This window comes from Ascidia mentula, chromosome 5 (genome assembly GCF_947561715.1).
Source record: "Ascidia mentula chromosome 5, kaAscMent1.1, whole genome shotgun sequence".
NCBI lineage: Eukaryota > Metazoa > Chordata > Ascidiacea > Phlebobranchia > Ascidiidae > Ascidia > Ascidia mentula.
Genome location: NC_138570.1, coordinates 16,238,456 through 16,253,406, shown reverse-complemented (window position 1 = coordinate 16,253,406; position 14,951 = coordinate 16,238,456). Strand labels below are relative to the sequence as shown.

The following is a 14,951-nucleotide window of genomic DNA, read 5'->3' as shown; positions in this document are numbered from 1 at the left end:
CCCACTGCGCAGGTCCCTGCTTGGCGATCACAGCTATCGTATCGCGATCATTAGGTTTACAGGCTTGGTAGCCTATCTTGTCAGGAAAAAGTGGCTGATCCAGCCAAGCCACAATGCCTGGACTGTCATACCTGCAAACCTATCAGAAGTATTTACAAATCTCTCCCATAATCACTTGACCATTCCCTTACAACTCATTGCTTGTACTTTTTATTTGGAATCATTATCGGAATAACGTTTTCACTGCATTTATTCAAGTTCCAACGTTGGGTAAAATTACAACCAGCCCCCTCAGTATATGTCCCTGCGTCACGTGACGCTTAAACACAGCGCGGCCATAATAAACAATATACTTACGAGAGCTTCAGCCCGAACGTACTAACACTGGCAAAAACACGAATAAAAATAAAGCGGGCAATTGTTTATCGAGGGGGAATCCCCATCATGTTGACACCGTCGTAATCGTTGGAGTCCCGGATGTCAAGAGCGACGTCGTTGATGCGAAGTCTCTTCATGCTGCCTTTAAAGTGCGGCAAGGCTCCGCCTGGCAAAAATAAACCTAGGGTATTATCGTAAAACCTCGACTTTGTGGTCCAAACAAAACTAGGCATTTGTAAGCACGAAAACAATCATAAACTCAAGACTGATGCCTTCTTAAACCTTTTAGTCCACCGACGAAAAGACTTGTTCTTGTGTTAAAGAGAACTCTTGGTCCACGTTTAACTTTCAATGCACTTTTTCCATCAACATACAAATTGATCTGGAAAGTATATTGGATTTGTACGGTTTCACGCTAATTACTGCGTCGGCCAATATTCATGCAAACAAATAACGCTGAAAATTTGGGCGGGTTGTAACAAACCGTTTAAACGGATAAAACTTCACCCGATGTCGAAAATATTTTTTCAGGAATTTTAAATTACATCATTCAATATCTTACCTCATGAATTCTATAGTTTATAACTCAATGCACACAAAACACAAAAAATTAACATAGGGAAATAAATAGGGAATCACAAAACACAATAACTGGGTACAACCTTTCCTCCTGACACCCGGCAATCTATTGTCATCCATAATCCATCGCACAACATTTTCTCTTGATTTTCATAAACTGCCGACTGCAAGATGGCCCCTGTTCGACTCTTCACTTCCGCCACCACCTATATAGTTGTATCGAACTAGTGGTAAAAATATAGCATGCTTGTGTGTTTAAGCTGTCATATTTAGTTATTAATCTGTAAGACAAAACAGAAATTTTAATCAATTAAATATACCAGGTGATTGACCTTTTTACCACAAGGTAGAATATATTGCCTGCTGCAATGCAGTTTGGATTGCCTTATCACAATTGTCGTGTCAGTGTTAATTGGTTGAAGTAACAAGTATATAAGAATAGATTTACGGCAATACCTGCCCGTTTTCAAGCTTGACATAGTATGTGCCCCTATTCCTCGTTGAACCAGACACAATTAATCCATCTCCAACACTTGTACGCACTTTCACTCGGAGTTTAAAATCCAAAAATTCCCTGTACTGTCCTGCGTCTAAATTGAAGCAGTTATTTTGTTACAGTACGTCTAACTGTTATCATTTCGATAATACAACTCTTACAGAGCATACAATTTATATGCGGAACAATTGCCCGTAACCGACGAATGACAATTTACTGGCAATGACACAAATTACTCAATGTTTATCTATCATAATTACTCGTTTGTAAGCCGCATTCGACGGTGTTGAAAAATTAATGTAAGCCGCATAAACGTTAAAGGCAAACTTAGGTGCCCTTCAAGAATAATTGTCAATAAATATGGCGTTTAAAATTGTCAGGTACGCTGATAACTGTGTTTGATAAAACGTATTCTGGTTAGGCACAGCGAGTTGAAAGGTGAATTTCATTGAAACTCAGAGCCGCAGATAAATATCGGCGTGACATTAAATAGCGTAAGCCGCCTCCGATTGTAAGCATCACAAACTGTAGGTTAAAAAGCTTTACAAGCCGCGGCTTACAATCGAGTAAATACGGTAATAGGCTTTCACATGGACATATTGAAAAATAGGCCACATACTTTTTTAAGCCAAATTCCTTGAAAAAAGACAAATTTGGCACTTGAATGAATTTATTTAACAATTTCACTATAGTTGGGATTAATTAAGTGTGGCCGCAGTATAATTAACATTGGTCTGTGACACATATAGTTTGTACTCACCAAACTTTGCATAACCGGTTCCATAGAAATAAACTCCATCTGTGGCAAGGTTGGCAACGCAACCGATGTGACTGTTGTACACGGATCGTTTTGAAGGCGTCCATAACATTTTTGGTTTCGTTTGGACGCTTGCGAAACAACCTTTGAAGTAAAGATCACTTCCCTGCATGACAAAATTCTCTGCTGGTCAAAAATGTTTGTAAAATTGTCAGTTACGACGTCATAAATGTGATATTCAAGTTATCGATATTTGTGAAAACAAAACATAATTATGTTGGCTATGAAAGCTAATGGATGACTTTGTTCATCAGGTTGTATGGGTCACAAACGACTGGAGTTCTTGCCTATAAGTTCATTAGGAAAGTAAGCTTCGTTTCGAGCTAGTTGGGCATGTGGTTTCAAATCACTTTTAACATTGGTTATTAAATATACCTATACGGTCTAAGGCCAACTCCATTTAAAATATACGAGTTTGGGCATAGAAGCCGACACTGCAGCTTAGATTTAGTATCATAACGCAATGTGTATACGATGCGAAACGTCTATGTTTTTATGTTTATTAGGGCTGCCTTCCACTATTTACCAACTGCATGGCGAAAGTGTGGTTGGAGGGGACTCCCCCAATGTGCAACAGTGTTCCCTTGGAATAAAACGATGAGCCGGAGATGGCACCACGTGACTTGGTGTTTTTGTCCACTATGAGTTTCGCTGACGATTTGGTCGCACGAAGTTTCACCTTGAAGAAAAGGTCAAAGTAATTGACAACATCGCTCAAGGCGCTCGACCCATGTACCAAGCAGAAAACCTGATCGTGATTCTTGATCAGGATTTAGGTTCGAATCCCGGTAAGCCTACGCACCTTTTATATTTTGATACAAAACCTTTCCTACGTTATTGTTGCATGCCCTTGTAACTGCTTAAACGTACTATAAGAACACCTTATGGTTTTATTAACAACCGTAGTTCACATCATAAACAGTAGGTGACGTCACTTACCACGTGCCAAGCACCGTCAGCCACGTATACATCCGGGTTGGGCACGAGCTCAGTGTAATCCCCACCACACGTTATCCCTGCTCGTATGTTTCCCATACTTATCATTATATAAGCACTGCTTTCACCTGATTGGTCGGCGATTCCCATGACAATGCCAACTTGCGCAGTGGTGCGGAAACGCGCAACAAAGTAAAACCTTTCAATGACAACGTTGGAGTTACAATGAGCCTTAAATTGCCCACAAATCTATGGTATTTAATATTATGTATCTTAAATTTTGATTTAAATGCAGCGTATTCCACAAGAACAGAAAATTAAATGTTGTAAAACAAGAAACAAAGCAGTTAACACAGATTTGGGCAACCAATCACGCACTTGTTTTTCAAGGCCGAACGCAACTTCTTGCTGACGTAATCTTGGCTCTTAATCCCCAACACGAGGTGATCTGTGCCCGTATACGTCACATTGGGATTGCCCTGGCAACCAGCTATTGCCATGCACGTGACGCCGTCGTCATTGAGACGATGACCAGGTGGGCAGGTACATTTGTACGAACCAGGCGTGTTAACGCAAACCTGGAGTAGAATACGTAAATACTAAGGATTAGAGATGGTTGTACTCTAATGGGATTTTGAGATTGCAAAGCACAGTTGATATAACTATTGCAATACTCATAGAATTGCAAGCTACTATTCAGTTTAGTGTGTTTTGTTGAAGGGGTTATATTTAACAAAAGCCATTATAATTGCCCGATTTCGTATCAACTGCAAAACCAACAATACTTCGTTTCAGCACACAGAATGTTAAAAACATGTCGTATACCTCCGAACACGGTGATTCCCCCAAAGTACATTCGTCAATATCTGTGCAGCTGTCGGTTCCGTTTAAGACGTAACCCTCTGTGCAAGCACATTCGTAAGAACCCTACATAGTTCGGAGCGGTTACATACTGACACGAATCTTTGCACACACACACTGTTATAAATTTGCTTACTATGCTATTTACACAATCCTGAGTGCAAGAGCTTGTCTGAGTTAAACACTCGTCAACGTCAATGCAGTTTGGCAAATTGCCTGTGAACCCTGGACTACAAAACAAAAAACCTAAAATGGGATTTATCGATGTAGGTTGAATTTATTTAACTAATGATATTATCATTTTTACAAAAACTAAAGTTTCAAATTAGTTAAACATCAAGTCGACCATTGCGTGTTGAGGATTGCAACACAAGCAAGGTTTACATGACGAAGTTAAAGTAATAACTGATTTTAAATAACTGAGCAGTTTGTGAGCAGAGGACGTGTGACATATATTAGGCAAAAAAGAGTTATACAAAACCGACTTACCTGCACATGCACATAAATGAACCTTGGGTATTGACGCACTCATTCTCACATATGTTGGTGTCTTCACATTCATTAACGTCAACGCACGTTTCACCAGTGCCAGTGAATCCTTCACCGCATAGGCAAGTGTACGAACCTGGAGATGCATTGCATAGGTCCCAGTTATAAACATCATAATAGGTGGACAACGTGCGTATCCTATAGTATGACCTTATGTTCTTATCAGTTGTAAAATTGCAAAAAGAGGATAAAGAGGGACAACATACCATAGCTTAAAACTAAAAAGAAAGTGACATCGGATATTCATGTCACAATATGAATCTAATTTTTATTTGTTCCCATGGCCCTATGATATCAAATTGACATGGTTTATCGCAACGCATGTTAAAATAGTTGTGTGAAAAAAATATTATCGAGCGTGACACGGTACTGGCAAAAAACGTTTGCCAGCTAATAGCAAATAACTTGCAAACATTAACGAAACAAATTGACCAATCAACTCAATCGATGTTATGGACAACTGATTCTCGGATATAATGGCGCCATGGCTCCACAACTGACGTCTAGTTCCATAGTGTAGTGGTTATCACGTCTGCTTTACACGCAGAAGGTCGTGGGTTCGAACCCCACTGGAACTACTTTTTCAAACTTCATTCGTTTCGTCTTTTCTTTGCATTGACGTATTTTTTGCATTACCTGGCGTGTTTTGGCATTGTCCACTGCAAGTTGCGGTGTTAGATTCACACTCATTGATGTCTTCATCACAATTCCATCCAGTGTATCCTGCATCACATGTGCAAGTGTAGCTGAAAAACGGACAGAATTTATTCAATGTTCAATTTTATCCAATATTATAATAAGAACATGGGTTGCAATTGACTGAAAAACAATACCTAAAGTTACCCAGAATAAAGAAACAGATAATAAATGTCATGGTTCCGATTTCACATCACCAATGGGCCTGACGTCACAATGCTGCAGGTAAAGATTGGTGCTAAGTTCCTACATTCTTCGATAATTTTTGCTTTGCCTAAGGTAAAATGTTTCCCGCAAAGGATTGTTTCGCTTCGCTACATGTGTTTTATTGAAGAACTCCAATTTAAACCAATGTATTTTCAGGCAATCTTTACCTGCAGCATTGTGACGTCAGACCCGTGCTGACCGGAAGTCGGAACAATAAATAAAGAAAACGAAACTGCTGAACCAAAGAAACGTGATCGGTAAGACATATACCTTACACCAGAGACCTCACATTCTCCATGGACGCAAGGTGCGTCACTGCATGCGTCACTGGTGACGTCACACAGATCTCCAGCCCAGCCGAAGCTACAAGTACAAGAGAATGAATTCACGGCGTCGAAGCAGCGACCATGAACGCAGGGACTGCTCTTGCAATCGTTAATATCTGGAAAAAACAAGAAACATCCCGTACGAATTTCTTTTATCACCATTTAAGTAGTACTTAGTAGTGTAGGTAAACGCCAAGGTATTATGTGATACAAGATTTCAAAATTTGACGAAGCAAAAGCCGTTTTCATTTAAGAATTTAAGTAAAAGTAAATGTTTCGCTAACGAACTGATTTTGAAATGCTTCTCGTAGTTATTTTACGTCACAATACTTTCAAATCCCAAGCCCACTCAGGTTATTTCACTGTTTACACAGCAGGCTCGATAAGGGGTTGTACGGTTTCCACATTTTTTCTTACTGAAACACCTTGTTCCAACAAGTTCGTATCCGGTTTCACATTCGCATCGAAATGATCCCTCTGTATTTATGCAAATGTCCGAACATTTCTTTAACTCGACCGAGCACTCGTTTATGTCGTCACAATGGCTTGTCTCCTGCGCAACACAATCAATTTCCACCCACAAAATACATATGGACTTGACAAGACCCAAAATAAACAAAACTAGCATAAATTTATGTTTCAACAAAATTGGAAAATTTGTTCGACTTTTTACATGGTCGCTTTAACGTGTTATTGTCCAGTCCTAATTCATGCAAAAAAAAACAACGCATTAAAAATTTTTTTTAATTTAAAAATTAGGTGACTATGCCAACACCAGGGGGTATCGACAAATTTTCATTAAGTGAAATGAAAGAAATTGGGGAGGAAAAAGTTTGGAAAGCCCTGCTGACGTACCGTGTTTATAACAAAGATTTCCAACAAATGCAAGAAATAAAGTTCAATACAGACAAACTTAAGCATTATGGGCTAAAATATGTCAAACAGCTCAAACTATCGTCCAGTGTGGTTGCTATATTGGTTGTTATTGGCAACCTATAAACACCAACCTCATTCAGTGTGTAACCTCTGTTACAAGAACATGTGTACGTCCCAGGAGCATTTCTGCATTTCTGATCACAAGGTGGAGTTGGCAGTGAGCATTCGTTTATGTCTGCGAAGAAAAGTCAATTAGATTGGGAGGGCGGTTGGAAACAATCGGTCAAGCGCGCGACCTATATACCTAACAGAAATACTGACCAGGACTCGTGGCCAGGATATCCTGGGTTCAAATCCAGGTGAGGTAAAAAAAAATGACGAAACAAGGCCCTATAAAAAGGGGGTGCAGCCTAAAGTATGGGATATATAACTTTTTTGAACCCCCGAAAAATTGCAACATCAACCGCTTGGCGCCTACACTTGCCAATATATTTTTTTCTCGCAAGAGGATATTGCATTTTACAAGATACCTCTGCATGTTTTCTTGTCGTAGTTAAGTTTGTAGCCGTCAGGGCAAGTGCATTCGTATGAACCCGGGTGGTTGATGCAAGTGTATTCACATCCGTGGTTGCGGTTGCATTCATCAATGTCCTGTGGGTGCGAAACTCAGTAAATGCATAAAATGGTGGTCAACATTGCCACTAAATATTAAAACTAAATCTACGACTAATTTTGACCGGTTACGTAAAGTGACCAGACTTTTTGAACGTAGAGGCGGAACATCCATACATACATATTACGTATCATCAAATGACTTTTTGGGGGGTACACACTTCCGACACTGGAATGTTAAACACAAAGGTGGAAAAGCTTGCTTTTAACCGGTGTTGGAAGTAAATTAGCACTAAAATTAAAACTTGAATAATGTGAATATTTTTAGGTCGTCATTGGTAGCAATGCAACAGGCAGTCGGTATACTATTCCATTAAAGTGTGGAGCAGTTTTGTAACGTAAAAAAGGCGGGACAAACGTAAAAAGCGAGACTCGTGTCGCAATAACTATACGTTGCAATATGGGCGACACCTTTCAGTGAAGCTATGTGTCAATTACAGTTCATGGATCAATTGTTACTAACACACTGCATAAGAATACTATTATTTAAAAGTCACAACGATTGCGTTTAAATTTGCCAAACAAGTATTTCTTACCGTGCACGCTCTACCGCCATCCTGCGATTCATAACCGTTGAAGCAAGTGCAGATGTAAGATCCAAGACCGTTCACGCACTTTCCCGCGCACCCGCCATTGTTCGTACGACATTCATCTACATCTTCGCAATATCGTCTGCAATGACATGTCTGTGCTATTCATTAAGTCATCACTTACATATTCTGAAAGACGTTTTGACTGTAGCTTGTTAAAAACTAAGTTAAAACTCTGGTTTTCGATAAAAAATGAACGTGGCGTCGGGCGAACAAACTGTTGGTGTGTTTTAGTGCTCGGTATAGATTTCTCAAATATAAAACTATACGATAAGCAATGTGGAGCCAATAATATGAATTGTGTATAAGCTGCAGACAGATGGCCAGCCTTTGCTTGGCCGTTTGGTCAGCAAAAGTCGTCCTTTAGTCACACCAGCTGCACTGATGAGACCTTTTAGGTCGAAACAGTGGTCATCTGTCTGCAGCTTATATAAAACTATACGTTTTAAACATCAAATTCGTTATTTTTATTGAAATAAACTTTAGGTAATTAGTTATAGTTTGCCCAAAAAACGTCAAACAGTATTCCCCTAACACAATACAAAATCACTTTGAGGCACTGCGGTCATCCATTTTAGTTTTCTCGTACATAGGGTAAGAACTAATGGAGGCTTTTTAGGATGTTAAAATTCAATGAGACAGCAGTTTGGATTGGGCCAGACATTAAAGGATTTTAGGGGAAATAAGATACGTGCGACACAATTAATGTTGATGGTGACATGGCCTATCCTTCGTATTAGGAATATTTAAGTGCGAGTTTAATGCAATTCGATAGAGATTACAACGACCCTGACCTTCTCGATTAAACGGCAAACAAATTTAATAAACGTGTTTAAAGGAATTCGCGGAAATTTATCCAAACAGGTACCACCCACGCACCCATGTGGAAAATTAGCACAAAAAAAGGTCGCTTCAAGCCGAGGAATGTTATCAGTGTCTCATGTTAGCTGTATGGATGACAAATGCTTGGTAACAGATTTTTTTTCAACAGCTTTTGTACAAAATCTGAAGTCGTTTGTCTCACAACAAGGTCTTCGTTAAATATATACGCCATATTTCAACAAGACTTTTTCATATGTTATACAGAAAGCTGTTTTTTAACCCAATCGAATAAACGCAGTGACAATGCTTGGATGGGAAAAAGAATAATAGAAACTATACTGGATCCATGCTTGAACCACGCGACCTTGGCATATGTGTGAAGCTAAAAATACCGATCAAACTAAAAGTTCTATAGATGTTTCACATAAGAAAAATCAAAATACAAAATTCATGATTTTTCTGACATAAAACATCTATAGAGCTCTCTTTCGGGAACAAACAATATTTTCACCATTCGGAAGATTTCTGGAGCGTATATGTGCTGTTCAATATCCGACCAACATACCCGAAAAGCTTATCGACGGCATACCCAATATCACAAATACATTCGTAACTTCCCACAGAGTTGACGCATTTAAAATCGCACCCAGGAGACCCGGAACATTCGTCGATATCTGAGTGAAAAACAAAATATGAAATCCTCATCCTTGCCCACGTTAAACAACATTTGAAAACAATGAGAAAATAAATATTTTACTAGTTTTATTTGCAGCACTCCGTCCACAAAGCATAATGTTTGATATGACATCATCGGAAACAAAACGTTTAAGATTGTGGCTATAAATGTGTTTTTATCCTTACACAACCACAAAACCAACTTGACAACAATGTTCGAGCTGGATTTGACTAATTTGACTAAACGGTCGAAATTTTGTTCAGGATACCAATAAAACTAATTACCCTGTGAGACAAAGTATTTGTTTTACCAAAGATTAAACTCCAGCAACTGATTTTGTGTCGATAAGTGCAGTAACTTAATGCAGTTGAAACAAAGCTACGTCACAATGCGAAAAGTATAAACTACACTTGTCAATGGGGATTTATTAAAACAACATTGTTTGTCACCTTTGCAGGAATGCAAATCTGGAATGTTAACAAGATAACCAGCTTCACACGAACATCTGTAACTACCGATGGTGTTCTTGCATTCCTGTTCGCACGGTGTCGCTACGGAGCATTCATCAACGTCTGTCCAAACATTCGTTAAATTACGCGACGTGCGAACCACCCTGATAACATGTGATCGTTATTTGAACATTTAAAAAAAGTTTGGCCAAAGAAAACATCAGGAAATGTGAAGCAACAAGCCACTGATTTACGTCCGCAGATTTTAATTTGAAAAATCGATATCACTTATGTTGTTTACCATAAAATCATGAAGACGGTGACGAATTTTGCAAATTCAATTATAATATTAAAAAAATGCCAAACCTTCGTCACAATTAGGGCCTTGGAAACCTTCGCCACACTGACAGGAATACGAACGCCCGTCAGGAGAGGGCAAACATGTCCCATGGTCGGAACAACCGTGGTTCCGACAATCGTCTATCTCTAAAAATCGTACCTTTTCATTAGAATCGTTTTTTTTTTATTTTGCGAGTTAGAAAACCCTTCTGAAATCACCAACGAATTCTCACACTCTCTTCTGGTATAGATGTAATTTTATAAAACTTACTCCATGCGCCACTGGGAAAAAGGCTTGGTTCCAGGTTATAAGAACCATTGCCTAAGAACCATTGCCGAAAGAAAGTTGCATTGTCGCATTACCACACACTATCGACAAACATTCCGGTTTATCCATAACTCAGAGCAAAGGGACACAAATGAGCAACTCTTATGGACTGTAATTTTCACACTTATGATAAAAATACTTTACGATTTTCCCAAAAGCTTAAAACAAAGCATTTTACAAAGCTGCAACAACAACAATTGCTTAACCTACCCTTGTCGCAAGTAAAACCGAAGTGAAGTTCATCGCAAACACAAACAAATCCGTTCAGGCCATCCAAACAAATCCCTCCGTTAAGGCAGGGAGAACCAACGCAGTTGTCGATATCTACGCGCAATTTCATTTCCATTATTTTGTAATGTTCAAAGCACATTTTATGTTACACTGCACTTGATTTCTTTCAATTATATAATAAGCTGTGTAACACTAAACAACATAAATAATCAGTCTTTTCAACAGAGCCAAGACCAGAACAATGCAGTTGGTTTCTTCAGCTCAACTTTCGGAAACAGTTTTTTCCATTGTGGAAATTTACGGATTATTTTTGCGACAAACGTGTTGAGCCGTGGCGTGAGTGATTTGTTGGTAAATCAGTTCAACCCCAACCTGTCTCGCACGTGGTTCCGGTGTAACCGTCATTACAAATACACTGAAAGGAAGCGGGTGAATTTATACAACTTTGCGTCCCCCTCGCATCACATGGTCGCCGAAGACAATGATCCAGACCTGCACAGACAGGAAATAAACGTTATTGGCATTGGATTATTTACTAGGGATGAATCGGTTTGTAGAGCGTAACTGAGTTAGTATATGTCAAAAAGAGTTGACTACCATTTGACAAACAACGCAATCCGTAAGTTGTTTTTTTTAGCTCATATGCTAAACATGTAAGTTAAAGCAAATCAATGTGAACAGTAAACAAATTAAAACAGAAAATTTGAATGAAACAAGAAGAAAAATATGTTAGAATACAAACGAATTTATACTTGTTTGGCAGAGATTCCCAGTAAACCCTGGCTTGCACACACAACGATACGTGCCGGCTGCGCTTTCACAACGATCCGTTCCAGTTTTTGCACAATCGTTAGACTTGCAGTAATCAACAGCTAAAATAAATCACATTCAGTTTTCAGAAACTTTTACTATTTTGGGTTACAACAAAAAATGCTCAAGTTGGTTTTGAACACAAACACGATTTTATTTTGTATGACGAACTGTGAAGCACGTACAATATAGACACAGCGTCATAATCTGGGTGATCTTAGGTAGATTCTCTGGTGGCAAGTTCTTGTGAATAATTAAACAAAAATCAATGGTCGTTAGCAGACGGACACTTTAAATGGCAGCCTGCGTCAATAAACTCCCGACCTAACTAATATTGCACTTTACCGTCGAATCCATCGTAGTTCAAAGACATTAAATTTACTGAGATATTTCCCTGCCATTCCCAAATGCCACTGAAACAAAGGTCGTTGATTGCGACCAGTTTGTGTTGGATCTAGCACGTTTTTCAGATTTATTTTAAGTTACCACAGAAAGTTTAACGAGCTTCTTCAGCAGAAATTATATTCTCTGGAGACCATGTTAGATATTAAGTTTAACTTTTCGGTCCGGAAAACACTGCAGAAAAACCACAGACTCGAACCATACACAGTTTACATGTTTGCATCACAAATGCAGCAAATATACCAGAGTATGCATGTGTGGCGGGCCAGGATTACAACATCAGGTCATAAATAAAACATGGCAGAGTTGTTTTTCCTGTGGGACAGACCGCTGTTCTCCGAGTAATCCATAACAACTCACCGCATAATATTTAAACATGGACGAACTATTCCGTGTAGCAAATAATGGCGCAAGTTCCTAATTTTACTTTCATTTCATGTGCAACAATACACAAGATTTATATAGGACTTTTTGGAAACCTGGGGGGGAAGGGGTGTTTTGTTTGGGTGACAATTTTTTATTATACCAAATTTTAAAGCTTTCACAACAAAATAAACCTGTATTACTTATCATGGAAACAAAAGACCTCACCACTTTCGCAAAGATTTCCCTCAAATCCAGGCCTACAGACGCACTGGAAACTCTGAAACAAATCCTGACACAATACAGTGTTTGTTTTTGTGCACGGTTCCGGCTGGCAATCGTTCGGATCTGAAAATGATAGTTCAATAACAATTGGATTTATTTTACTTTTATTTTCAACCAAGAGCTTTCAATTCGAGGTGACATTTTCAGTGCACACTTTCCCAAATTTGAACAAACCACGAATCTACTCTAAATTGATCCAAATAAATAAAAACGAGTTCACAAGCCACTGTCGTCAGTACAACGTGTATTTCTACTTTAAAATGAAACAACTGATCGCACAAGTCACACGACTTTTTGAATTAAAATTAAAAAGTTTAGTTGATGTAACCTGCGATTCGTCGCCTTAAATAGCAACAAATAAATTCGGTTAAATCGTTAAAACCGATCGGCAATTTCGTCCGACCTCAAGTCACTGACATCTGATCTGCAAGTCCAAACTTAGGTCATTTGTTAGTTTAAGCGCTTGGAATTGGGTTTTAATGAATTCAGTAGTTTTAAATCTAATGTATGAAGTTCTTGCAAGTCCACTTGTTCAAAATAGTGCAAAGCTCACCAGCTAAGCATCTCCGCATTTGAGTTTTCTGTTGATTTGTCGATTGTCTTCGTCTACGCCTTCTTCCGACTGGAATAACTTCAGTCTTGCAAGCTACAGTTGAAAACGTTATGTAGTAAACTTGCCATGCCGAGATTCAATGACAAATTATTCTCAGATACATACCTTTATACTTACTCCAAAACTTTTGCTAAAAAAATATTTTATATTTTAGTTCATTTTCAGTAAGAAACGTTTGAATGGTAAAGATTTATTTTACCATAAAAAGTGAAAAATATACTTTATATTTAAAATGTTTGTAATTAAAAGCTCTTCTGGCAAAAGAAAAACTTGTTTGTTCGACGTTTCGGTATTTAAAATGAGTTACTATCTAGATGGTACATCTTGGCTGTATCGAAATATAATGAACACAACCACTGATTGGATGCACCGTCAAACATTTGCAGAAGAACAACATAGTGCCATTCATACTGACTTTGTCATGTCAAAATCGCAAAGCAAATCGGTATGTACCATAACATCCAACTGGAAAAACTTATTGCACTGGCTACTGTTGTCAATTATTGTCAAACAAGTTAGCGGAACGCGCAAGCAATGTGTAACAAGCAATGCTTGTTGGATATTCAAACCATGAGGTAAGATAGGAGGTGAGTCGTGACTTACAGCAATGGCAGAGTTGTCGGAAATCTCAAAGGCTTCCTCATAACTGCAAGATTCCTCCACGCATTCACGTTCCTGGTTTCCGGGTTGAATCTCTTCGAAGAGGGAGTTGCTCCTCCTGCTTCTCTGGAGAAAAGTATTTGCCTCCTCTGCATCCAGGAACACATCTGCGGATTTCAAATCAATTAGTTTCACTTTCTATTTTTCATCAAATAATATTTTTTTTATGTTTGTTTCATCAATTAAGTTTATCTGCCAGTCAAACGTTATTAACAGTTTCACCTTTAATTGCGTAAAGTTTTATGCGAAAGTTTCGCATTTCACGTTGGTGATTAAATCGAGTTGCTTTGGTAAACGATGTAACATGTAGTACAAAAGTTTAGCATTTCACTTACGTAATTGCGCAAAATGAAACGACAACACAAGTAAAGTTGCAACACCAGAAATTAACTACAAATTTTTCAATGCAACTAAGGTCAATGTTACGCTAAAGTTCGTCATTATCGCAGAATTGAAAACGTTAATCAAAACAACACAGGATTCCATGCAAAATAGGTTTGACAAAGAACCTGTGTCGAGCTGAAACACTGTAAAGGAATCACCTTCACATGGGCGCCTGACTCGATAACCCTTTCGGTTGTATCGTTGCCTATGACATTTTTGATATTATTATTCACGTACGTGGAAGTTTTTCGTGCAAAATGTAAAGGAATTAATTTGAAAAAAAAACAGTACGACGAATCGCAAGGTTCGTTTAAATAATTGCAAACGCCTTGCTTAAAAGGCAACTGTCAAAATCCACAGCTTTTGCGTTCGTTCAGATCGATGCGGCGCAAATATTCAAATCCGCGGGGAAATATCTATATTGCTATAAAAATCCTCCTAATGTCATACTGGTGTGCGATCGGTCGATAAATCTCACCAGACGCCTGTGAAGATATTGCCGAAGTCGTGAAAATCCCACATATCACAACGATGTGGACGCAAAACATCATTGCTCGGTGTCCCATCGATCTGAAGAAAATCTGAAAGCCTATTTTAAAGCTGCGA

General features: G+C 38.6%; 1 protein-coding gene and 1 non-coding gene across 2 annotated transcripts; one reads left to right on the top strand and one right to left on the bottom strand.

Annotated features, from left to right (window-relative positions):
• Positions 1 to 194: 194 nt before the first annotated feature.
• LOC145901451 (uncharacterized) lies at positions 195 to 14,951 on the bottom strand. The gene is made up of 28 exons (XM_082989141.1): positions 14,824 to 14,951; positions 13,905 to 14,068; positions 13,407 to 13,431; positions 13,242 to 13,334; positions 12,632 to 12,751; positions 11,581 to 11,700; positions 11,201 to 11,320; positions 10,808 to 10,921; positions 10,297 to 10,416; positions 9,931 to 10,053; positions 9,371 to 9,479; positions 7,930 to 8,065; positions 7,252 to 7,372; positions 6,853 to 6,956; positions 6,263 to 6,398; positions 5,790 to 5,961; positions 5,253 to 5,362; positions 4,557 to 4,692; positions 4,204 to 4,297; positions 4,032 to 4,133; positions 3,585 to 3,784; positions 3,210 to 3,405; positions 2,797 to 2,949; positions 2,214 to 2,376; positions 1,414 to 1,547; positions 1,041 to 1,163; positions 661 to 760; positions 195 to 544 (listed from the first exon to the last, which is right to left on the bottom strand). The coding sequence occupies exons 1-28, from the start codon at positions 14,909 to 14,911 to the stop codon at positions 423 to 425; spliced, it is 3,498 nt and encodes a 1,165-aa protein (XP_082845267.1). The 5' UTR covers positions 14,912 to 14,951; the 3' UTR covers positions 195 to 422.
• On the top strand, positions 5,122 to 5,194 carry Trnav-uac (transfer RNA valine (anticodon UAC)). The gene has a single exon. It is a non-coding gene; the product is annotated as a tRNA-Val (tRNA).